Source organism: Chiloscyllium plagiosum, unplaced genomic scaffold (genome assembly GCF_037043375.1).
Source record: "Chiloscyllium plagiosum isolate Xiang-an unplaced genomic scaffold, Cpla_swu_hap1 HiC_scaffold_2, whole genome shotgun sequence".
Lineage (NCBI taxonomy): Eukaryota > Metazoa > Chordata > Chondrichthyes > Orectolobiformes > Hemiscylliidae > Chiloscyllium > Chiloscyllium plagiosum.
The window spans coordinates 61982462-62009532 of NW_028270140.1; the positions used below are offsets into that span (position 1 = coordinate 61982462).

General features: G+C 41.7%; 1 protein-coding gene across 11 annotated transcripts in view; it reads left to right on the forward strand.

Annotated features, from left to right (window-relative positions):
• LOC122561773 (semaphorin-4D-like) overlaps positions 1 to 27071 on the forward strand; it is a 269699-nt gene that overhangs the window by 109031 nt on the left and 133597 nt on the right. For 4 of the 11 annotated variants that reach the window (XM_087997203.1, XM_087997205.1, XM_043713921.2 and 1 more), the window contains exons 1-2: positions 14319 to 14472; positions 16907 to 17219. In XM_087997203.1, the coding sequence (XP_087853329.1) occupies positions 17132 to 17219 (88 nt within the window). In that variant the 5' untranslated portion in view covers positions 14319 to 14472; positions 16907 to 17131. Of the gene's footprint in view, positions 1 to 14228; positions 14473 to 16566; positions 16730 to 16906; positions 17220 to 27071 lie in introns of those variants that run through there. The other 7 variants (XM_043713910.2, XM_087997181.1, XM_087997186.1 and 4 more) reach the window with 5 other exon arrangements.

The following is a 27071-nucleotide window of genomic DNA, read 5'->3' on the forward strand; positions in this document are numbered from 1 at the left end:
TGGTAGACTTGCCAATTTTAAGGGCATTTAAATGGTCTTTGGATAAACAATTGGATGAAAATGGAATAGTTTAGGTTGGATGGGTTTCAGATTTGGTTTCACAGGTTGGCGCGGCATCGAGGGACGAAGGGCCTGTAATGTTCTATGTTCTACCCCTGCACTACAGAGACCCCAATGTAGTTTGTAAATTTGAAATAATGAGTTCTGAAGGGTAGAGCAGGTGTCGTATGAGAACAATGTGTGGTGTCAAGACAATTTGAACGGAGCACTAACATTCCTGCATTACACATGGTCAAAGGGACTGGTATGGAGTGCAATAATTAGTAAACAGATGGTACTGCTGTGTTTAATGGATGATTTATTGGAGGATAATCTGATTTGTGTTGTATGCTGGACGATGCACTTGGCCACTATGTGCAGATGTAAAACATACATATTTAAACGTTTGTTTTATTGCTTCCTGGAGAAGTATAGCTAGGTGTTCTATGTAGATCTTGATTTTAAGTGAGTTCAGCTTTGAATACAGACAGCACATGAAGTACTTAATGCTGCAACTCTGCCTGATAGTGAAAGCTACACACACCAATCGGTTGGTTGGCTGTAAATTAATCCAGAGTTAATCCGTCCTTGATGAGTGAGTGAATATTTGACAGCTATCATTAACGTGACAGGCACAGCAGAGAAGTGTGCTCTGTGTGATACAGTTTTACACAACAGAATATGTTGTAGCTTGCTGAAGATATATTTCAGGAAAACTAGTCAAATTAGGATTTAGAAAAATTTTCAACAGAAACATTCAAAAATTCATTTTTCTTGTCATTTTTGTGGCTGCAATGTTTCCATAAAATTGAATGTTAGGAACGTTCAGCACATACATAGGGAATGTTACAGTTTTATTTTCTCACTCTACAGTTTCTTAAAACAGGAGAAAGTGAGGTCTGCAGATGCTGGAGATCAGAGCTGAAAATGTGTTGCTGGAAAAGCGCAGCAGGTCAGGCAGCATCCAGGGAACAGGAGAATCGACGTTTTGGGCATAAGCCCTTCATTCCTGAAGAAGGGCTTATGCCCGAAACGTCGATTCTCCTGTTCCCTGGATGCTGCCTGACCTGCTGCGCTTTTCCAGCAACACATTTTCGGCTCAGTTTCTTAAAACATACTTGCTTCCATCGTGCCTAGGTCTTTGGATTTATGAGAGCTGTTTTGCATCCAAAATGATGCCCACACTATATGGGCACAATTCTAGATTTCTTTACCCATATGTGGTTGGGGCATTGACATATGCAAATAAAGGGCTTCTGGACCTTGCGATTTTTGCTTGCATCCAAGGCACCCAGTACCCATGTTCCTAGGACATTGAATGCTAAAGTCTGTACTGAAATGCCAATGATGAGAAGTGAATGCTGCTAAACTTCTAGGTCATAATTTATCAGAAATCCTGTAGGTTTAAGTTTTACTTCTAATTTAGGTAAAACTGGTAAATCAACGATGAATGCTGTGTGGAGGGAACGTTATGTTCCACAAAATTGATCGAGATTTTTGAGAAAGTGACAGAGGGCAGCATGGTGGATGTTATATGGACTTTAACAAGGTAAGTCATGATCAGCTGATACAAAAGTTGAATCCACTTGGGCTTAGTGGTAAGCTAATTAGATTTATGGAGAACTGATTTAGTCAATGAACATGGAGAATACTATTGGCAAGGTGATTTTTCTGATTGGAGATTTGTGACCGGTGGTGCTAGGATCCCTGTTTTCAACAATTTCTGTGAATGATTTGGAGGAGAATGATTAGTAAATTTGCAGATGACTCAAAAATTGTGGGAGCGGTGAATTGTGAGGAGGATTGTCGGAGGATACAGCAGGATGCAGATAGGATGGAGACTTGGAGAAATGACAGATCGAGGTTAATCTGGATAAATGTGAGGTGGTGCATTTTTCAAGATGTAATTCATGAGGGAAGTATATAGTAATTAGCAGAATCCTTTGCATCAATATATAGGATGATCTAGGCATGCAAGTCCACATAGCCCTGAAATTGGCAACATAAGTGGATAAGGTGGTAAAGACTGCTTGACATTCTTGCCTTCATTGATCAGGATATAGAACAGCCATTCTCAACAGGGGCCGTATGGCACCCTTAGGGGCCCTGGCACATTTGAAGGGGCCACAGACTGAAAATAGTGAGAAGGGGAATTTTTTATGGGTATCCTGGTAACTGAATCAATGAAATACCTATCCAATAACCTTCATTGGAGTCAATAGTTCCCCTCCTATTTATAGGAGAAAGTGAGGACTGCAGATGCTGGAGATCAGAGCTGAAAATGTGTTGCTAGAAAAGGGCAGCAGGTCAGGCAGCATCCAGGGAACAGGAGAATCGACGTTTCAGGCATAAGCCCTCCTGAAGAAGGGCTTATGCCCGAAACGTCGATTCTCCTGTTCCCTGGATGCTGCCTGACCTGCTGCGCTTTTCCAGCAACACATTTTCAGCCCTCTTATTTATAGTCAGTTTCAGAAAGAGTTTTGGGTCAAGAGTGATTAGATTACATTACAGTGTGGAAACAGGCCCTTCGGCCCAACAAGTCCACACCGACCCGCCGAAGCGCAACCCACCCATACCCCTACATTTACCCCTTACCTAACACTACGGGCAATTTCCCATGGTCAATCCACCCTAACCTGCACATCTTTGGACTGTGGGAGGAAACCGGAGCACCCGGAGGAAATCCACGCAGACACGGGGAGAACGTGCAAACTCCACACAGTCAGTTGCCTGAGGCGGGAATTGAACCCGGGTCTCCGGCGCTGTAAGGCAGCATGCTAACCACTGTGCCACCGTGCCACCCACTGCCGAATAAATTTGCAATACTGGGGAAAAAGGCCCAAATATTTTTTTTTATTGCCTTCCCCTCAACATATTTGGTTGAGAGCAGATTCTGCAAGGTTGTTTCTTTGAGAAAATCCAGAAACAAAATTGATATCGCAACAAGAGGTGACCTCCAACTGAACATGGAAGGATGAGGAGTGACCTAGGAGAAGTTCACAGAATTATGAAAGGCATGGATAGAATAGGTATTTGGGGTTGGTTTCCCAGATTAGAAATGTCAATTACTCGGGGCTACGGGTGTGAGATGCAAGTTTTTTTTTAGTGGTTTAGTGCCTGCAGTGCACTACCAGAGGAGGTGATGGAGGTGGTAAGTAAGGAATAGAGGGATATAGACTGCATAGAGGTAAAAGGCTTTTAGAAGGGTGGCATGTGTTGTCAAAGGCCTGTTCCTGTACTGTACAGTTCTTTGTTGAGGCTGTGTTAGTTTTAATAAGCACAATGCCTAAATGTTTTTGCACCAAGCTTTAATGAGGCAACATGTGTTAGCAAGTTTAAGATGTGAAATGTTGTACTTGAACTTTGATTTGTAGGGAGTTGGATACAGGATGCAGTTAAACCTCTTGACTGTGCATTTAGTGCCAAGTGAAATTATTCAAATTGAGATTATGTAACTTTTACAAACATTCAGTTTACAGACGCTCATATGTACAAATGCAATCCATACAGGGATGTAATTTTTAACATCTGTCATATGATCATTTCCTGTATTTATGAACGACTGTGTTTTTATTATCCTGTTATGTTCCAAATTGCGTGCAAATCAACTTGCAAATGGACTTTGGAACGGAACTCGTTTGCAACTTGAGGACTGCCTGTATAATTTTCAGCTGTAATTGATGCCATGTTAATAGATACAGTTAAATTATGGTCAATGAAAGTAATTACTTCAACACAACTGTTAAATTAATCAATTACGTTTAATGCACAGAAACACAGATAGTGGTGAGGAAGTATTGTGTTGCTATTTCAAAATGTGGGTGCTTGTGACCCCAGAAGTAAGACCAGGCAAACACATTTATTGGAAATCTCTGAAACAATGGGAGCTCCAGCTCAGGGTTATTGAATTAGAGACAAAGTTGAATACATTGTGACACAGCAGGGAGGAGGAGAGATAGCTAGACATGTTGTTCTAGAAGCTGGTTACACCACTTCGGATTGGGCAGTCTGATTCCATCTGTAGAAAGGGACAGGAGGGTATGACCACAAGTGAAACAGGTAAAAAGACCAAGAATAGTATAGTGCAGGAGCCTCTGCCCTTGCAGTTATGTAACAAACTAACCAGCTCTCTTCTATGGACAAAACAAGGTCTGTTGGATATATAAAAGAGAAGAATCTGCAGATGGAAAAATATTGGTTGATTGAATCCAAATATTTGGTAGATGGAGTAGAATCTGGGAAAATTTTAAATGGTGTACTTTGTTCTGCAGCCTGAATTTTGTTGTTCCCTATTTAAGAGATTTTTTTTATTCTTCCTGCCAATCTGTGTCCTAATGCACAATTCACAAAAGGGTGCTATGCAGTTGCAGCAAGTAATTAAGGAGTTGGAATGCTATATTTTATCATGAGGAATTGAGCATGGATGTCAGTTGTTATGTTTCAGTTTTGCAGGGAATTGGTGAGATCACATCTGGAGTATTGTATACAGTTTTGGTCATGTCCTTTTAATGAAGGATGTAAACACGTTGACAGTTCAGAGTTGGTTTACTAGATTGATACATGGAATGAGTGTGCTGTTTTATGAGGAAAGGTTGGATGGACTTTTTTTTGCTTCCACTTCAGTTTAGAAGAATGAGGCATGACTGATTCAAGTATCTAACACAGAATGGTCTTGACAAGATTGAAGTGCAAAGAAGGTTTCTTCTTTTTGGCAAGTCCAGAAATAGGAGGCACGGTTTAAAAATTAACAACTGTTCTTTTTTGGAGACAGATGAGAATAAGACATCTTTGGAACTTTACCATCGAAGGCAGGAGTCATTGAATATTTTAAACTCTGAGATAGATTCTTCTTGGGCAATGACATCAAATGTCATTGTGAGCAGGTAGATGGGAATGTGAAATTCTAAAGTCAAACATAAGCATAATTAAATGTCAGAGAAGCTTGAAGGGCCAAAAAGCCTACTTCTCGTCAAAATGTCTGCACCAGTTAAGGAAGGAAGCTAAATCACTTACATATAATTTCACATTATTGTTGGACTACTACTGGAGATTGGCTGCATACATTCTTGCAATTTTAAACTGCTCTGATGCATTTCTATTATCACTTATCACTCTATTATCACTTTTTTGTCATGAAGGAAAGCTGATTTAAAGTGTCTACCCTTTGAAAGAATTCTGTGAATTTAATCAAATAGATTCATCCCTTTTTAACAATCCTGCTGTGCACTTCTCTTTTTTCAGTAGCAATATGGTAATTTCATCATCACTGTTTGCGTCTGGCTTGTACTCCGGTCATAGAGATGCACAGCACAGAAACAGACCCTTTGGTCCAATTCATCTATGCCATCCAGATTTCCTAAATTAATCAAATCCCATTTGCCAGCTCTTGGCCCATATCTCTCTTAAATGCTTCTTATTCATCTATATTTACAAGATGCCTTGTAAATATTTGTAACTGTATCAGCATCCACTGCTTCTGCTGGCAGCTCATTCCATATACACACCATCCTCTATGTGAAAAAGTTGCTCCTGAGGCCCATTTTTAATCTTTCCCCTCTCACCCGAAATCTATGCCTTCAAGTTGTGGAATTCCCCCACCTCAGGGAATTCCCCCACCTCAGGGATATTTACTCTATCCATGCCTCTCATAATTTAAAAAACCTCTATCAGGTTACCCCTCAGCGTCCGATGCTCCAGGGAAAGCAGCCCTAGCCTCGTCAGCCTCTCCCTTTACCTAAAACCCTCCAACCCTGCCAACATCCTTGTAGATCTTTTCTGAACATTTTCAAGTTTCACAACATCCTTCCTGTAGGAGCGAGACCAGAATTGCACACAGTATTCCAAAAGTTGCCTAACCAATGTCCTGTACAGCCATATGAACTCCCAGCTCCTATACTCCGTGTTCTGACTGATTAAAGGCAAGCATACCAAATGCCTTCTTCACTACCCTGTCCATCTGTGACTCCACTGTCAAGGAGCTATGAACTTGCACTCCAAGGTACCTTTGTTCAGCAACATGCCCCAGGATCTTGTGTTTAGATTTTGAGCTTGAACAATATGTGTGTCACATTTCCCAGACTGATCCATCTGTTTCCAGCATTTTGTTTAATGATTTTTGCAGAGGAGAATTTCCCAAAGACATTACAGAAAAGAAATATAATTACAGAATATGTAACATTCCTGTGATACACAGGATCTTGATTAGGAGAATTATTGAGTGGTATAAAGATTTGGTTATATTTGGAATAAAATATACCTCTTTACAAGTTCTTGCCTCAGGATAGTACGTCCTTATAATATGATAACCAAGAGCAAAGCCTTTTTAAAATAACTGTGCATTGAGTGTAATCTTGTTTTAGACTCTGATGCTAGCAGATAATTGAAGAATTGCAAATGTTCCAAGAAGTTGGAAAGATAAGCCCAGCAATTGCAGGCCAGTCAGTTTAGGAAGCTTCTAAAATGATGATTTAAAACACCATTGATAGTCAGTTGGGATTTTTTTTACATCATTCATGGAAGGTGGGTGTCGCTGGCTGGTGGGCATTTATTTCCTAATCCTAGTTGTCCTTGAGAAGATGGTAAGCTGCTGCCTTGAACTGCTGCAGTCCATAGGTACAACTACAGTGCCATTCCAGAAAATCCAGGGTTTTGACCCAGTGGCACTGAAGTAATTGCAATATGTTTCCAAGTACAAATCATGAATTGTCTGGGGTATGGGGATGAAGGTGGTGACATTCCTGTCTGTCTGATACTCTTGGTCATCTAGTGGCTAAGGCTGTAGGTTTGGAAGTGATGTCGAAGGAAACTTGGCGAATTTCTGTAGTGCATCTTGTAGATGGCACGGACTGCTGTCTCTGTGTATCAGTGTGGAGAGTATGAATGTATATGGTGTTCAGTATGGTGCCAGTCAATCAGCTGTTTTGTCCTGGATTGTGTTGAGTGTTGCTGGAGCTGAATCTTCAATGTTGTTAAAGCTGCAGCCACCCAGGCTAGAGGGGAATATTCCATTACACTCCTTACTTGTGCCTTTATAGGTGATAGGAGAAAGTGAGGACTGCAGAGGCTGGAGACCAGAGTTGAAATGTGTGGTGCTGGAAAAGCACAGCAGGCCAGGCAACATCCGAGGAGCAGGAGAATCGACATTTCGGGCATAAGCCCTTCTTCAGGAATGAGGCTGGTGTGCCAAGTGGGCAGAGATAAAAGGTGGGGGGGGAATTTGGGGGAGGGGCACTGGGAATACGATAAGTGGAAGGAGGTGAGGGTGAGGGTGAAAGGCCAGAGAGGGGTGGGGATGGAGAGGTCGGGAAGAAGTTTGCAGGTCAAGAGGGTGGTGCTGAATCCAGGAGTTGGGACTGAGATAAGGTGGGGGGGGAGGGGAAATGAGGAAGCTGGAGAAATCTACATTCATCCCATGTGGTTGGAGGGTTCCACCTCACCAACCTCCGGACCAGGACAGAACCCCACTGGTCCTCACCTTCCACCCCACCAACCTCCGGACCAGGACAGAACCCCACTGGCGCTCACCTTCCACCCCACCAACCTCCGGACCAGGACAGAACCCCACTGGTGCACACCTTCCACCCACCAACCTCCGGACCAGGACAGAACCCCACTGGTGCACACCTTCCACCCCACCAACCTCCGGACCAGGACAGAACCCCACTGGCGCTCACCTTCCACCCCACCAACCTCCGGACCAGGACAGAACCCCACTGGCGCTCACCTTCCACCCCACCAACCTTCGGATACATCGTATCGTCCTCCGTCATTTCCGCCACCTCCAAACAGACCCCACCACCAGGGATATATTTCCCTCCCCACCCCTATCAGCATTCCGGAGAGACCACTCCCTCCACGACTCCCTCGTCAGGTCCACACCCCCCACCAACCCAACCTCCACTCCTGGCACCTTCCCCTGCAACCGCAAGAAATACAAAACTGGCGCCCACACCTCCCCCCTTACTTCCCTCCAAGGCCCCAATGGATCCTTCCATATCCGTCGCAAATTCATCTGCACCTCCACACACATCATTTACTGTATCCGCTGCACCCAATGTGGTCTCCTCTACATTGGGGAGACAGGCCGCCTATTTGCGGAAAATTTCAGGGACACCTGCACCAACCAACCCAACCGCACCGCCCCGTGGCTGAACACTTTAACTCCCCTTCCCACTCTGCCAAGGACATGCAGGTCCTTGGCCTCCTCCATCGCCAGACCCTGGCCACACGAAGCCTGGAGGAAGAGCGCCTCATCTTCCACGTAGGAACCCTCCAACCACACGGGATGAATGTAGATTTCTCCAGCTTACTCATTTCCCCTCCCCCCACCTTTATCTCAGTCCCAACCCCCGGATTCAGCACTACCCTCTTGACCTTCAATCCTCTTCCCGACCTCTCCGGCCTATCACTGTCACCCTCACCTCCTTCCACCTATCGTATTCCCAGCGCCCCCCCACCCCTCCACCTTTTATCTCAGCCCACTTGGCACACCAGCCTCATTCCTGAAGAAGGGCTTATGCCCGAAACATCGATTCTCCTGCACCTCAGATGCTGCCTGGCCTGCTGCACTTTTCCAGCACCACTCTTTTCAACCCATATAGGTGATAGACCAGTTTTGAAAAGTTGGAGATGAGTTACTTATTGCAGAATTCCGAGCTTCTGACCAACACGGGTGGCCATAATGTTTAAATGGCTTGTCCAGATCAGTTGCTGGTCAATAGATGTTGATAGTGGGGATTTGGCAAAGGAAATGCCATTGAATGTCTATAGTTAATTTAATGTAAGCAATGATGCATTTGTAAAAGGCAAATCTTATTTAACTAATCTAATTCTTTTGATGTAATAGAGGATTGGCGGTAATGCTGTTGAGGTGGTGTTCATGGATTTCCAAAAGAGAACATCTCTGGGAAACCTGCAACAACCAACCCCACTGCCCCATGGCCAAACACTTCAATTGCCCCTCCCACTCCACTAAGAACATGCAGGGGCCTCCTCCATCACCACTCCCTAATCATCTGATGCCTGGATGAAGAATGTCTCATCTTCCACCTCAGGACCTTCCAACCCCACGGCATCAATGTGGATTTCGTCTGTTTCCTCACTTGCCCTCCCCCCACCTTATCCCAATTCCAAACTTCCAACATGGCACTGCCCTCATGACCTGTGCTACCTGTCCATCTTTCTTCCCACCTATCCGTTCCACCCTGCTCTCCAACCTATCACGATTACCCCCACCTCCATCTACCAATCGCATTCTCAGCTATCTTCCCCCAGCCTCACTCCCCTCCCATTTATCTCACCACCCCCTCGACTCAGAGCCTCATCCCTGATGAAGGGCTTTTACCCGAAATGTCTATTCTCCTGCTGCTCGGGTGCTGCCTGACTTGCTGTGCTTTTCCAGCCCCACCTTCTTGACTCTAATCTCCAGCATCCGCAGTCCTCACTTTCGCCTATGGACTTCCAAAAGTCATTTTAGTAAGGTGCTGCATGCGGACATGTCAACAAAGTTACAGCACCTGGAAAAAGGTTCAGGGGTGACGAGGGATGGGAACCAAAATTGTAGTTTGAGTATACAGGGGGGTTGAGAATAGTGAGGTCAGAACTAAAGTTTCAAGGTCGCAAGAAGGCACCGGCAAGCAAGAAGTGGGTTTGAAGTGTGTCTACTTCAGCGTCCGGAGCATCTGGAATAAGGTGGGTGAACTTGCAGCATGAGTTGGTACATGACTTTGATGTTGTGGCCATTTCAGAAACCTGGGTAGAGCAGAGACAGGAATGGTTTTTGCATGTTCTGGGATTTAGATGTTTCAGTAAGAGCAGAGGAAATAGCAAAAGAGGGGGCTAGTGTGGTATTGTTAGCCAAGGACAGTATTACAGTTGTAGAATGGACGCTTGAGGACACATCTACTGAGGTAGTATGGGCTGTTTTTCGAAACAGAAAAGAAGTTACCCTGTTCGGAGTTTTCTATCGGCCTCCGAATAATTCCAGAGATGTAAAGGGAAGGATAGCAAAGATGATCCTCGATAGGAGCAAGAGTAACAGGATAGTTGTTATGGTGGACTTCAATTTTCCAGGTATGGACTGGGAATACTGTAGTTCAAGTACTTTAGATGGGTCAGCTTTTCTCCAATGTGTCCTGGAGGGTTTCCTGACACAGTATGTAGACAAGCCAACAAGGGGCAAAGCCACATTGGATTTTGTACTGGGTAATGAACCCGGCCAGGTGTTAAATTTGGAGGTAGGTGAGCACTTTGGTGATAGTGACCACAATTCGGTTATAGAGTCATTGAGATGAACAGCATGGAAACAGACTCTTCGGCCTTTTAATGATGGCAAGGGATAGGTATATACCGCAGGGCAAGGGTTATAGCTGGGGAAAAGATAATTATGATGCGGTTAGGCAAAATTTGGGATGCATCGGATGGTGAAGGAAACTGCAGGGGATGGGCACAGTTGAAATGTGGAGCTTATTCAAGGACCAGCTACTGAGGGTCCTTGATAAGTATGCACCTGTCAGGCAGGAAGGAAGTTGACGAGCGCAGGAGCTGTGGTTTTCTAAGGAAGTTGCATCTCTTATCAAGAGAAAGATGAAGGCTTATATTAGGATGAGATGTGATAGCTCAATTAGGGCACTTGAGAGTTACAAGTTAGCCAGGATAGACCTAAAGAGAGCTAAGAAGAGCCAGCATGGGACATGAGAAGTCATTGGCGAATGGATGTAAGAAAACCCTAGGGCTTTCTATAGGTATGTCAGGAATAACGAGAGTAAGATTTGGGCCAATCAAGGATAGTAGTGGGAAATTGTGCGTGGAATCAGAGGAGATAGGGGAAGCGCTAAATAAATACTTTTCATCAGTATTCACACGAGAAAAAGAAAATATGGTCAAGGAGAATGTTGAGATACAAGCTACTAGACTGGGTAGGATTGAGGTTCATAAGGAGGAGGTGTTAGCAATTCTGGAAAGTGTAAAAATAGATAAGTCCCCTGGGCCGGATAGGATTCATCCTAGGATTCTTTGGGAAGCCAGGGAGGAGATTGCGAGCCTTTGGCTTTGCTCTTTACGTCGCCATTGCCTACAGGAATAGTATCAGAATACTGTAGGATAGCAAATGCTGTTCCCTTGTTCAAGAAGGGGAGTCAAGACAACCGTAGTAAATATAGACCTGTGAGCCTTGCTTCGGTTGTGGGTAAAGTGTTGCAAAGGGTTGTGAGAGAGGATTTATAATCATCTAGAAAAGAACAAGTTGATTAGGGATAGTAAACATGGTTTTGTGAAGAGTAGGTCATGTCTCACAAAATGTATTGAGCTCTTTGAGATGGTGACCAAATAGGTGGATGAGGGTAAAGCATCTGATGTGGTGTATATGGATATCAGTAAAGCATTTGATAAGGTTCCCCACATAGGCTATAGCACAAAATACGGAGACATGGGGCTGAGGATGATTTGGCGATTTGGATCAGAAATTGTCTAGCTGAAAGAATATAGAGTGGTAGTTAGTCGGAAGTATTCATCCTGGAGTTCAATTACTAGCAGTGTACTGCAAGAATCTGCTTTTGGTCTACTATCATTTGTCATTTTTATAAATTACCTGGATGAGGCTGTAGAAGGATGGGTTAGTAAATTTGTGGATGATGCTGAGGTAGGTATGATGTGGATAGTGCTAAAGAATGTTGCAGGTCACAAAGGAGAAAGATAAGCTGCAGAGATGGGCTGAGAGTTGGCAAATGGAGTTTAATGCAAAAAAGTGTGAGGTGATTCATTTTGTAAGGAGGAACAGGAATATAGAGTACTGGGCTAATGGTAAGATTCTTGGTAGTGTAGATGAATAGAGAGATCTTGGTGTCCATGTGCATAGATCCCTGAAAATTGCCATCCAGGTTAATAGGGTTGTTGAGAAGGCATATGGTGTACTGGCTTTTATTAATAGAGGGCTTGAGTTTCAGAGCCATGAGGTCATGTTACAGCTGTACAAAACTCTGGTGCGGCTGCACTTGGAGTATTGCGTGCAGTTCTGGTCACCGCATTATCGGAAGGATGTGGAAGCTTTGGAAAGGGTTCAGATGAGATTTAGTAGGATGTTGCCTGGTTTGGAAGGAAGGTCTTATGAGGAAAGGCTGAGGGAATGGAGGCTGTTTTCGTTAAGAGAGAAGATGATTGAGAGATGACTTAATTGAGACTTGTAAGATAATCAGAGGATTAGATCAGGTGGACAGTGAGAGCCTTTTTCCTCTGGCGATGGCTAGCATGAGGGAACATAACTTTAAATTGAGGGGTGATAGCAAAGGACAGATGTCAGAGGTAGTTTCTTTACTTAGGGTAGTAGGGGTATGGAACGCACTGCCTGCAGCAGTAGTAGACTCGCCAACTTTAAGGGCATTTAAATGGTCACTGGATAGGAATATGAATGAGAATGGAATAAGGTCGGTTAGGTCGGCTTCAGATTAGTTTCACAGGTCCACGCAACATCGAGGGCTGAAGGGCCTGTACTGCACTGTAATGTTCTATGCTCGATGACATGGATACCAAATTGGCTGAGTAAAAGAAAAAAGAACACTAATTAATTTCCGTGAGACCATAAAATGTAGAAACAGAAGTAGACCCTTCAGCCCGTTGGGTGTGATGCACCAGTGTAAAACCTTTGGCAATGTAATATTTGGTTGGAAAGGTTTTCATGAAAAGAGCAGTGTAAATTAAGTGTATTAGAGCTTAATGAAATGCTCAACAATATAGAAAGTACCAGAGTCTTGGATGAATTGCAGAGCTCCAAGTGTCTGGTTGCATCGGCTTGTGCTGGTAGGTGTTATGATTTTCATACAATGGCTAATCTTGTGCTAAGAGACAGGAATATTTATGAACGATAATAGACCTGGAAGTGGTGCCGAATGCTGTTATTTTAGTTTCGAGATGAGATTAAGTACTTTATAGACACTTGCTAACCATTTCAGGAAAGTGTTCATCATTTAATATTCTTGAACCATCTCATGATGATGTGAACATGCTCGAAAAGGTGATTGTGGTATATTCATATTTATTGCTAAGATTAAGACCATCTGTTCAGCTGCTTCCTGAGTTTTTCCCTTTCTGTAGTTCACCAGGCCAAACTTCACCTAAGTTTCTTCTTCCTAGCAGTGAGCTTGCAACTTTCTTTTACCTCTCTAGTCTCCTCCCATTGTACGCTTTTTGGTCTGTTCCTGTTCACTAGGGCTACTGCTTGCTTGCTTTATTATTTTAATAAGTGAATATACTTTCTTGGCCCTGACATTAGCTGATGTTATTAGAATTTCCCTTCCTTTAAGTTCTGTTCCTATCCTTTAAATTTGTTGTCAACAACCCTTTTTGCCAGGACCCTAAACTCTGGATAGCCTCGGCTTTGCCTTTGCACCATCTCCTCTTTTTTAAGATGCTTGTTAAAGCTTTTTTTGACTAGACCTTTGATCACCTGATCTAATGTCTCCTCATATGGCTCAGTATTGAAATTTGTCTGATAATGTCCTGTTAATTGATTTGAACTGCTTTATTCATTTTTAAACAAAAAGGCTATTTTGAAATATGGAACTTCATATAGCATGAAATGCTAATGCAGTTGCACACAACTCTAGCAATCTTGTTACATTCACTTTTGAAGCATTGTGTGTTTACAGGTGGTGGTAGTGTCACTTTACACATTGTTTAATGAAGGCATTTATTTTATCAAAGAAAAGTGCTATGGTAAAATTACCATGCGTGTAACAGGAACGGAAATTTAAACTGGATCTTTGTTTAAAAAAATCTAGGATACTATTCATTAATTGTGTGTTTGAATTTCAAGAGCTGGATTGTTTTAAAGTGTAATTTTCCTTTTCTGTTAAGTCTGTGGTCTTGCACAACCACAGCATTTTCTCATGTTTCTTTAGTTTCACAGCCTCTTTCCTTCACCAGCTCTGCTACAGTATTGTTTTCACGTTTAGGTGACTGGGTGAAATTGAGAGCTCAAACTGATTTATGAACATATGGTTGGCAGTTGCAGTGGAGGGATGCAGATTACTCACCCCTTTTATGCTGCAATCCAACAGAGTCTGCAAAATTGACCTTGAATTTCTAACAATAAACTCCTCCTCTAACACTGGCTAACTGATATTGAAATTATAAATAGAAAAAAAAAGTTAATCCTTTATACGAAGACCAAATACCTAACACACTGTCGACAGTTAACTTACACACTGTTCAGATATAAGACATTTCCTGTGCCGTTTGGAGTAACACCCCATTGGGTCAACCATATCCGTTGAAGTTTGTTTCAAGTGTTACTAAAGGCTTATATTTTGAAGCTGCTCACTGTATGAGTTAGGTACTAAATTGTTGGTTGTTTTGCGTTACTGCTGAGTTAATTATTTAATTTCGCTTTGCTGCTACTTGAAACGTTAAAGTTGTTTATACGAGAACATGAAAAAATCGGTGAGAAAATGTCTTTTGTGTGTTTCACTAACTCCTCTTCTGTGCTTCAGTTGTATTGATGTTTTGTTCCATTTCCCAGTAAATCCATTTTTATGTCTCAAGATTGTAGATTTTGTTTGCACCTGTGACTCACTGCCTCATTCTAACTTGTTCCAAAACTATGTATTTTTTACTGAGGATAAATGTAAATTCTAATAAGTTCAAAACCAGTAGAATATTAGCCACTTCCAGATAAGAACAATTTTTGAATGACTTTAAATTTATCCTGTTTGCAGAGCAGATTTTGCAATCTTTTCCAGTGTTGCAGCAAGCTCTTTCACAGTATTTTTGATTTATGTTGCTTGGGTAGCTGCCTTGCATTCTTCTGATGTTACTGCAGTCATTTTTAAAAAATAATCAGAATCTACAGATTAGATGAAATTCAGAGAAGTGCAAACAAACAGAATCGGCAAAAGATCTTGTTTTCCAGTTTTTTTTAAAGATCCTGTTAACAGATATCTATTGCTCTAAATAAATAGTATCTGTAATGCTTGTGATAAGTAAATTGAACATTGAAGAACAAAAGTGGAGAAAAGCTTGAATTTAAAAAAAATACGTACTATGCAGTTTAATACATGATGTATGCAGAGAGTCAAAATTAAGGGGAATCTGATTGATGTGCTTAGGCTGACAGAAAGTTAGCAGCAGTAGGCAAAGAGTTATTTTAGTAAATCCATTTCAATTGTTCAGAGGATCTGTTGAAAATGTTCTTGCTGAACGCAATAAGAAGATGATCCAATTAAAAATAGAAATTGTAAATCTGAGAGAGCTTTAAGAATATACCTAAGTTTTTAATAGCAAAATCATACCATCATGAATGGCCTCTGGTTTAGCCTCAGTGATTAGTATTGCTGCCTCACAGCGCCAGGGAGCTGGGTTCTATTCCAGGCTCAGGCAGCTGCCAATGTGGAGTTTACACATTCTCCTCTTGTCTGCATGGGTTTTCTCCGAGTACTCCAGTATCTTCCCACAATAGTAAGATGTGCAGTTTAGGTGAATTGGCCATGCTAAATTGCCTATAGAATTCAGGGATGTGTAGGTTAGGTGCATTAGTCAGGGGTAAATGTACAGTAATAGGGTAGGGGAATGCGTCTACATGGGTTACTCTTCAGAGGGTTGGTGTGGACTTGTTGGGCCAAATGGTCTGTTTCCACACTGTAAGGATTCAATGATTGAAATGTTGAATTGTATAATTTGACTCTATGCGATTTTGGAAATAGAATTATTTGACCGTTGCTTTGGATTGTAGTGTTGTCTGTTATCGAGCTTCAGTCTCCAACCCTGCTTTCTGCTTTGGCAATCAGTTCCCGTTCAATTCACTTTTTATTTAGAAAACTACTGATAATGTCATAATGTACGGGAGGTAGCATGCTGTTTCAAACATTGATCAGAACTTTGAAAATTTCTCTCTCAATGGAATTTAAGAACTTTTGAGATTATTATTCTGATGGTGAGATTTCGAAGCTGATTTCTTTGGATACGTCAAAATAAGCATCCGTGTGCCTAGAATAGTGACTTAAAAATTCCTTAAGTTAAGTGTCCTCTTCATTTTAATCACTTTAGTACCGCCTGGTTTAATTAACCATGTTCTTAAAGAGTTAAATGTGCACTGCAAGGGTAACACTTGCAACATAAAGTCATAGAGATATACAGCACGGAAACAAACCCTTCGGTCCAACTTGTCCATGCTGAACAGAGATCCTAAATTAATCTAGTCCCATTTTCCAACAATTGGCCCATATCCATTTAAACCCTTCCTATTCGTATTTCTATCCAGATGCCTTTTAAATGTTATAATTTTACCAGCCTCCTCCACTTCCTCTGGCTTGATTACTGTATACCTTTTAGATTGGGTGCTGTTGCCAAAAGATTGCGTGGTCAGTAAGAAAGTTTTACAAGATGACATTCTTATAGCGATAGATGAGCAAGTTTTACCAGTGAATAACTAGAGGGCTCAAGGTCCAATCTCTGTTAGCTATTCTCAGTCAGTGAACCTTTAGTGGTGCCTGTACATTTCTGGTTTAGAGAAGGGAAGTCAAAGTTCTGATATTGATCATTATCCAGTACTCGTGGAGACATCAGGGTGAAAATTGGATCAGGCTTAGCTGTGATCTGGCAACCTTGCAGTCAACACGCCAATACCAGCAGACAACTGTTAGCTGAGGAATTTTAACCAAAAAAGAAGTGAAGGCATTCACAGAAGAAAGAACAAAGATTGGTGAGAAGAGGGAGATTAGCTATATTTATTTCATGAATGTGCAGCAAATAATTTTAATAAATAACAGCTTACTAGTGTATTTTTCTAAATTAAGTATTTGTGAATGACTTCTTTGAAAAGAATTCTTAATGTTAACATGGGTTCTCTTTTTCTCCCCTTGCCATGCCCAACCCACAGGTCTGCATTTTGGAGCCACACTTCAAAGTTTCAGGAAGATTTGCAAGACATGCAAGTGTTACATCAGTTGTGACCAGCTCATTTAATGCATACCTATGTTTTCAATCATTGGCTCATCATTTTTTCTCATGCTCGAAATGACTGACTAACTACGCACATTTTTTTGAGTTCCTGGATATTTCCATCTTTTGACAAATCTAAAGCTTCCTGAGGATAAGGTTGAATATGCCATCTGTAATATTGTACCTGGTTCTTCATCTTTCGGCTGCATGGTCAGACCCAGTTATTCCAAGGATGTGTTGGCAATATGGAGGTAAGATTCATAATATCAGATTCTCTTTTTTTAAAAAAGGCATGTAATGTTAGTTTGAGTTCTTTAGCGCCCAGAAATTGTGTAATGCTGAGAAAAGTTCTTTTTTAAGAAAAGGTTTTGCAGGCTTGGAGTCACACTGTTGTTAAATTAGCGCCATTTATTTTAGAAAGGTAAGATCTTTCAATCATCTCGATGTTTATTGACAATGTTACACTATATATGTTTTGAATGTTGTTCCTGTTCCCTTTTATTTTCATACTTTTAAGTCTCCTTTCCTCCTCCTGTCAGAATTTCTTTAGTAGGGAGAGTATCGGTGAGGTAGATGGACTTAGTTAAAAGTTCATCTACTGTCTTGATCTTACTACAGTAAATTGCCAGCTCTATAACTTTGCCTTTACTATTTTTAAAGGTGTGTTTACAAAATGATTTTGAAAATGAAGAGTCATTTAACCAGTTGTTGGAGTCAAACATGTTCATAAAGGACAGTTAAAGGCTGACTGACTTGATTAAGGCTATGCGAAGGCATGAATTTCGATGAACTAAATTATTTTCTTCCCATTCTTGCCTTTCTTTACATTCTCCTTCAAAGTGAAATGAACTTATTTTCTCAATTCTTAATTCTTACTCTAAACTAGTTAAGAACAGTGCTGGGAATTGGTGCTAGAGATAGGAAGAACATCATTTCCCAGCACTCAGAGTTGGTATCGAATGCTGCTAAATCAGATATTACCTATCCATAAGCTGAGAATGTACCTCAGCTTCAACCTTAGAAAATTATCTATCACATTTGATCACCATTTATTTTTCCATTTCCCTCTGTAGTTTCTTATAGCCTGCCTCTGTGGCAGAAGTTAATCTCACTGGACTAGAAGTAAAAATTAGTTAATGAAAACCAGATATCCATTGTTTTTAAAAAAAAAAATCTGATTCTTTTAACGTGAAAGGAAACCAGCTATTCTTGTCTGGCCTACATATGATTCCAGACTCTAAACAACGTGGTTATTGATTGTTCTTGGAAATGGCATAGAAAGCCATTCTGTTCAACGGCAACTTGCATGGGCAATAAATGCCAGTCTTGCCAGTGCCTATACAAAAATAACTATTAAAAAATTCAAATTGGTGTCATTTTAGGGATGGTTTTCTGCTGAGTGTCCATGTTTATTCAGACTGAATTGAGATCTCCCAAACAAATGCCATGTAGTTGACAATTTTGATTTGATTTATTATTGTCGCGTGTACTGAGATACAGTAAAAAGTATTGTATTGGCTACAAACATTACAAATCATACCTTATATAAATACAGCAGGGTAATAGAATGCAGGATATAGTGTTACAGCTACAGAGAAAGTGCAGAGAAAGATGAACTCTAGTATATGAGAGGTCCATTCATAAGTTTGATATCAGGGAAGAAGCTGTTCTTAAATCTGTTGGTATGTTTTCAAGCTTTTGTATCTTCTGCCCACTGGAAGAAGGTGAAAGAGAGCATACCTGGGTTGGCCGGTTTCCCAAGGCAGTGGGGAATTATAAACTGAGTAAGCAAAAGGAAGGCTGGATTTCATGATGGACTAGGCTGTGTTCACAACTCTAATTTATTGTGGTCTTGTGCAGAGCATTTGCCATATGAAGCTGTGATGCATTCAGAAGGGATGTTTTCTTTGATGCATCTATAAAAATTGATAAGAGTCATTGTTGGCATGCCAAATTTCCTTAGCCTTAGAGGTGCATGTACCCTATCTTAACTGTAGCATTAACGTAGAGACATCCTTCCCATTAGAGTCATAGCGATGTACAGTACAGAAATAGACCCTTCAGTCCACTTTTCCATGTCGACCAGATATCCCAACCTAATCTAGTCCCATCTGCCATGCACTTGACCCATATCCCTCTAAACCCTTCCTATTGGTATACTCATCCAGATACCTTTTTTAAATGTTGCAATTGTACTAGCCTCCACCACTTCCTCTGGCAGCTCATTCCATACACACACCACCCTCTGTGTGTATAAATTTTCTCTTAGGTCCCTTTTTATAACTTTTCCCCTCTAACCCTAAACCTATGCCCTCGAGTTCTAGACTCCCCCACCCCAAAGAAAAGACTGACCATCTATTTACCCTATCCATTTCCCTCATGATTTTATAAACCTCTATAAGGTCACTCCTCAGCCTTCGACACTCCAGGGAAAACAGCCCTAGTTTATTCAACCTTTCCCTACAGCTCAAATCCTCCAACCCTGGCAACATGCTTGTAAATCTTTTCTGAACCCTTTCAAGTTCCACAACATCCGATAGGAAGGAGACCAGAATTGCATGCAATATTCCAAAGGTGGCCTAACCAACATCCTGCACAGCCATCCAAACATAACCTCCCAACTCCTATAGTCGAGACTGTGGTACTGGATAAGCACAGCAGGTCGGGCAGCATCTGAGGGGCAGGAGAATCGATGTTTCAGGCATAAGCCCTTCATCAGATTCCTGTGCTTTTCCAGCACCACACTCTCGACTCTGATCTCCAGCATCTGCAATCCTTACATTCTCCCTCCCAACTCCTTTACTCAATACTTTTATCAATAAAAGAAAGCATATCAAGCCCCTTCTTCACTATCCTATCGACCTATGACTCTACTTTCAAGGAGCTATGAGCCTGCACTGCAAGGGGTCTTTTTGTTCAGCAGCACTGCCCAGCACCTTACCATTTAGTGCATAAGTCCTGCTCTGATTTGCTTTTCCAAAATGCTACACCTTGCATTTATCTAAATTAAACTCCATCTGCCACTCTTCAGCCCATTAGCCCATCTGATTAAGATCCTATTGTAATCTGAGGTAACCTTCCAATTCAAGTGCAATCCATCCTTCTTGTATAGGTCACTTCTACCCTAGAAGATATTCCATTGATCCAAAAATGTGAACCCTTCTCCCATGCATCAGCTCCTCAGCAACGCATTTATCTGCTCTATCCTCCTGTTTGTACCCTCACTAGCTTGTAGCACTGGGACTATGTGCGAACGAGTTATGTTTAATACAATGAGGCTTGTCAAGGGCATTTCCCCTCTCAGTTTTAGTAGAACAGATTGGAATCTTTTTTGTTGTTCAGCAAGCCACTTCCCTTTTGGCAGCCTTTAAAATTTCAGCTCAATTTTAAGAGCTGCTTCTAATCATGCTGGGCTAGAGCATCTTCCACTGTAACTATTTTGTGCTGAAAAGTTATAAATATGTCAACCAGGAATAAGCCTCTGGCCCCGCCATGAATTGATCATGGCTGATTCCCACGTACTTCCAATAAGTGTTTTGTAATGGCACCTCCAGCACCATGTGCCAATCATGAGTGAGGATACTAAGAAGGAAACACAATTGTCTCTGTGTACTCTCTTTGAGGTAAGGAGTGTCTTTGTCAATCTGGGGTCAGAGTGCAAGACTGGTACAGAGAGAGACTGAGACTAAAGATTCTGTGCTGTTAATCCAGTATAAGTGTTCTGTTTTCACAATCTTTGGTCTTAATCTCTCTTAATGTCTGTAGAGATGTGCTGGAATGGACCTTTGCGCTTAAGTCTCTCATTAGCGAATAGACTTTTTAGCAGTAGGCAGCATGGATTTGTGCAGAGAAGGTCATTACATCTCACTAATTTGTTTGAGGTTTTTGAGGAAGTGATAAGAGTGATTGATGAGGGAAGGACAGTGGATGTTGTCTACATGGACTTTGGTAAGCATTTGATAAGGTACCTCATAGCAGCCTGGTACAAAAGATGAAGTCTCATGAGATCCGGGGTGAGCTGGCTGGATGAATACAAAACTGGCTGGTCATAGAGTAGTGGTGAAAGGGTGCTTTTCGGAATGGAGATCAGTAACTAGCCATGTTCTGCAGGGATCACTGCTGGGACCTTTGTTGTTTGTAATGTACACAAATAATTTGCAGGAAAATGCAGGTGGTCTGATTAGTAAGTTTGCAGATGACGCCAAAATTGATGGAGTTGCAGATTGGAGGATGGGGTTGTCAAAGGATACAGAGGGATATAGATAGATTGCAGATTAGGCAGAGAAATGGCAGATCGAGTTTAATCCAAACAAATATGAGGTAATGCATTTTAGAAGTTAAAATTCAAGTGTGAATTATACAAGAAATGGCAGAACCCTTAGGAGCATTGACATACAGAGGGATCCTGGTGTACGGGTACCCAGATCTCTGAAAGTTGTAACACAAGTGGATAAGATGGTCAAGAAGACATCCAGCACATTTGCCTTCATTGGCTGGGGCATTGAATCTAAAAACTGGGAAATTGTAATGGCCGTACAAAACTTTAGTTAGATCACATTTGGAATGTTGCATACACTTCGGTCACCACACTACCAGAAGGACATGGATACTTTGGAGAGAATGCAGGGATATTGCCTGGTCTGGAAGGTTTTAGTTATGAGGAGAAGTTGGATAAACTCTGATTTGTTTTCACTGGAAAGACAGGCTAAGGGGTGACCTGATAGAGGTCTTCAAAATTGAGAGGCATAGTTAAGGTTGATACTCAGAAGTGTTTTTTTCCCCCAGAGTGGACAGTTTAACTACAAGAGGACACAGGTTTAAGGTGAGAGGGGGAAAAGAATACGAAAGAAGTGCAGGAAAAATGTTTCATACCGAGAATGGTGGATATCTGGAATACACTGCCAATGGAGTTTGTGGAAGCAAAGCACATCTTGATAGACTCATGGGAGGCGAACAGAGATCGAAGCCATGCATGGCAATAAGTAGTAAATCAAAATAAGGGTTAGGAATCAATGCAGACTTTATGGGTAGAAGAGCCTGTTCCTGTGCTGTATTGTATTGTATTACATTTTGTCTAAATATAGAAACTAGGAATAGGGATTTTGGCGGCACAGTAGCTCAGTGGTTAGCAATGCTGCCTCCCAGGGATCCAGGCTCAGTTCCAGCCTTGGGTGACTGTCTATGTTGGATTTGCACATTTTCTGTACTTCTGCGTGGGTTTTCGCCAAGTACCCTGGTTTCCTATCACAATCCAAACGTTACATGTAGATTAGATGGATGGCCATGCTAAAAGCCCCATAGTGTCAAGGGATGTGCGGCTAGATGGATTAACCATAGTGAATGCAGGGTTACAGGAATAGGTTTAGTGTTGCAGTAGTGGGTCTGGATAGGATGCCGTAGAAGGATCGGTACGGATCCATTCGAATATTTTGTCCTTAAGCCTGCTACGCCATTGAGTATGATTGTATTGTAACAGCGCATTCCTACTTTCTTTCCATACCCTTTGGTGCCTTTTAATATGTAAAAAGAATTATCTGTCTCACTCTTGAATATACTCAGTAACCCGGTCTCCACTCTCTTCTGTGGTCGCAAATCCCACAGATTGACTAATCTCTAAGAGAAGACATATTTTTTCATGTGCACCTCATAGGGAGATGATGGCCTAGTGGTATTCTCACTAGACTAATAATCTAGAGACTCCGATAATGTTCTGGGCACCCAGGATCAAACACTATTCCATTTTTATCCATATGTTTATTCAATAACCATTTAAATGCCCTTAAAGTTGGTGAGTCTACTACAGATCTGCAGCTGTTCCACACCCTTCTACTCTGAGTAAAGAAACTACTACCTGTGACATCTGTCCTAATATCTATCACCTCTCAATATAAAGTTATGTTCCCCTCTTGCTAACCATCACCATCCAAGGAAAAAGGTTCTCGCTAGCCACCCTATCTAACCCTCTGATTATCTTATATGACTCAATAAAGTCACCTCTCAACCATCTTTTCTTTAATGAAAACAGCCTCAAATCCCTCTGCCTTTTCTCATAAGATCTTCCCTCCATACCAGGCAACATCCTACTAAATCTCCTCAGCACCCTTTCCAAAGCTTCCACATCCTTCCTATCATGCAATGACCAAAACTGTACGCAATACTCCAAGTGCGGCCGCACCAGTGTTTTGCACAGCTGCAGCATGACCTAATAGCTCTGAAACCCATTCCCTCTACTGATAAAAGCTAACACACTGTATGCCTTCTTAACAACCTTGTCAACCTAGGTGGCAACTTTCAGGAACCTATGTAGATGGACACAGAGATCTGTCTGCTCTTCTACACTACCAAGAATCTTACCATTAGCCCAGTACTCTTTTTATTACTGTTACTCCTTCCAAAGTGAATTGCCTCTCACTTTTCCTCATTAAACTTTATTTGCCACCTCTCAGCTCAGCTCTGCAGCTTATCTCTGTCCATCTGTAACCTGCAATATCCTTTAGCACTATCCATAACTCTACTGACCTTAGTGTCATCCGCAAATTGACTAACCCATCCTTCTATGCCCTCATCCAGGTCATTTTTATAAATGACAAACAGCAGTGACCCCAAAACCAATCCTTGCAGTACACCACTAGTAACTGAGCTCTAGGATGAACATTTCCCATCAGCCACCACCCTCTGTCTTCTTTCACTAGGCAATTTCTGAACCAAGCTGCTAAATCACCCTCAACCCCATGCCTCCATATATTATTCAATAGCCTATTGAGGGGAACCTTATCAAACACCATACTGAAGTCCATATACACCACATCAGTGGCTTTACCCTTATCCACCTGTTGCTCACCAGCTGAAAGAACTCAGGTTTGTGAAGCATGATCTACCCTTCACAAAAGCATGTTGACTATCCCTGATCAACTTATTTTTCTCTAGATAATTATAAATCCCATCTCTTATAACCTTTTCCAATACTTTATGCACAACCAAAGTAGGGCTCACTACTCTATAATAACCAGGGTTGTCTCTACTCCCCTCCTTAAACAAGGGAACAACTTTTGCTATCCTTCAGTCTTCTGGCACTATTCCTGTATGCAATGATGACATAAAAATCAAAGCCAAAGGCTTGGCAATCTCCTCCCTGGCTTCCCAGAGAGTCCTAGGATAAATCCCATCCGGCCCAGGAGACTTTTTTTTTCACACTTTCCAGAATTGCTAACACCTCCTCCTTATGAACCTCAATCCCATCTCGTCTAGTAGCCTGTATCTCCGTATTCTCTTCAACAACTCGTCTTTTTCCTGTGTGAATACGGACAAAAAAATGTTCGTTTAGCGCTTCCCCTATCTCCTCAGACTCCACGCACAACTTCCCACTATTATCATTGATTGCTCCTAATCCTACTCCAGTCATTGTTTTATTTCTGACATACCTATAAAAAGCTTTAGGGTTTTTCTTGATCCTATCTGCCAATGACTTCTCATGTCCCCTCCTGACTCTTCCTAGCTCTCTCTTTAGGTCTTTCCTGGCTAACCTCAAGCGCTGTAACTGAGCCTTCTCGTCTTATCCTAACATAAGCCGCCGCCTTCCTCTTGACAAGAGATTTAACTTCTTTCGTAAACCACTGCTCCCTCACTTGACCACTTTCCCCCTGCCTGACAGGTATATACTTATCAATTACACACAGTAGCTGTTCCTTGAATAAGCTCTACATTTCAATTGTGCCCATCCCCTGTAGTTTCCTTCCCCATCCTATGCATCCTAAATCTTGGCTAATGAGTTTTGAAAAGATTTATAACTCAGGTTGAGGTTCTGGATGGAGGTTTGCTCACTGAGCTGGAAGGTTCGTTTTCATGAAAATGAACCTTCCAGCTCAGCAAGCAAACATACATCCAGATCTTGCCTAATTGCATCATAACTGCCTTTCCCCCAGCAATAACACTTGCCCTCCAGTATATACCTATCCCTTTCCACTGAAGTAAACATAACCCAATTGTGGTCACTATCACTAAAGTGCTCATCTGGTCTTGTTCATTATCCAGAAACAAGTACGATGTGGCCTCGTCCCTTATTGGCTTGTCTATATACTGTGTCAGGAAACCATCCTGCACACATTAGACAAAAACTGACCCATCTAAAGTATTCAAACTATAGTATTTCCAGTCAATATTTGGAAAATTAAAGATTCCCCATAAAATGTTTGGTGCAGCACGGTGGCTCAGTGGTTAGCACTACTGCCTCACAGCGTCGGGGATCCAGGTTCAGTTCCCACTTTGGGTGACTGACTGTGTGGAGTTTGCACATTCTCCCTGTGTCTGCGTGGATTTCCTCTGGGTGCTCTGGTTTCCTTCCATGATTTCAAAAGATGTGCAGGTCAGGTGAATTAACCATACTAAATTGCCCATAATGTTAGGTGCATTAGTCAGGGGTAAATGTATGGTAGGGGGAATGGGTCTGGGTGGGTTACTCCTCTGAGGGTCAGTGTGAACTTGTTGGCCCAAAGAGCGTGTTTCCGTACTGGAGGGAATCTAATCTAATCAAACAGCTACCCTACTTGCTATACCTGCCTGTTCACCTTTTATTGACTGGTGTAGAAAGACCTCTAGATCCCTCTTGTATATCCACACTTACCAATATGTCATAATTTAAAACAAAAACCAAACATTCTGAAAAGGTTCAGCAGGTCTGGCAGCATCTGCGGAAACAAATCAAAGTTGACGTTTTGGGACAAGTAAAATTTCTTTTGAGGAAGTAACCAAGAAGATTGAGGGCAGAGTGGTGGACATTGTTTACTTGGACTTTAGTTATGCTTTTGACAAAGTTCCGCATTGTAGACTAATTTAGCAAAGTTAGATCATATGGGATTTTGGGTGAACTTGCCAGTTGGATACAAAATGGGCTTACCAGCAGGAGACAGTGATGATGGAGGGTTGTTTTTTCGAATGGAGGCCTGTGACTAATGGTGTTTCACATGGCTTGGGTGCTAGGTCCAATTTTGTTTCTCGTTGAGATTAGAATGTAGAAGGCATGGTCAGGAAGTTTGCGGATGGGACAAAGATTGGTGATGTAGTGGATAGTGAAGAAGTTTATTAACAATTTATGAAGAGATCTTGATCAATTGAATCAATGGGCTGAGCAGTGGCAGATAATTTTGATAAATGCATGGGATTGTGTTTTAATAAAACAAACAAGGGCAAGGTTGTACAATGAAAAGTAGGGCCTTGGGTAGTGTTGTAGAACAGAGAGACAGAGGGGCTCAGGTACATAATTTTTGAAGTTTGCATCACATATAGGGTGGTTACGACATTTAGCACACTTGCCTTCATTGCTCAGACCCTTGAGTATAGGGGTTGGGACGTTATGTTGAGGTTGTACAGGATATTGGTGAGGCCTGTTCTGGTGTACTGTGTCCAGTTCTGGTCACCCTGTTATAGGAAGGATATTATAAAATTGGAGAGAGTTCAGAGAAAAATTACCAGGATGTTTTTAGGACTGGATTGTTTGAGTTGTAAGGAGAGGCTGGATAGATTGGGACGTTTTTAACTGGAGCATAGGAAGTTCAGGGATGAACTTAAAGAAGTTTATAAAATCATGAGGTGCATAGATAAGGTAAATGGCAGGTGTCTTCCCTAGAGTAGGGCATTTAAAAACTGAGGAGCATATTTTTGAGGTGAGAGGAGAAAGATTTTAGAAAAGACATGAGGGGCATATTTTTTTTTCCCCCAAGAGTGGTTCATGTGTGGAATGAGCTTCCAGTGGAAGTGGTGAATGTGGGTACAGTTACAATGTCTAAAAGACATTTCGGTAAGTACATGGATAAGAAATGTTTGCCGGTGGGACCAGTTTAGTTTGGGATTATGGTTAGCATCGATTGGGTGGGTCTGTTTCTGTGCTGTATGACTCTATGATGTGAAAGAAGGAGGTATGATCAATAAGTTCACCAATGACCTGAAAATCGTGGTGTGGTAAATAGCAAGTAAGAAAACCTTAGACTGTGGTGCAATATACACAATATTTAGAGGTTGGTCAGATGAGCTGAACAGTAGCAAATAGAATTTAATCCTGAAAAGAACCAACAAGGCAAGGGAATACACATTGAATGGGAGGACCCAAG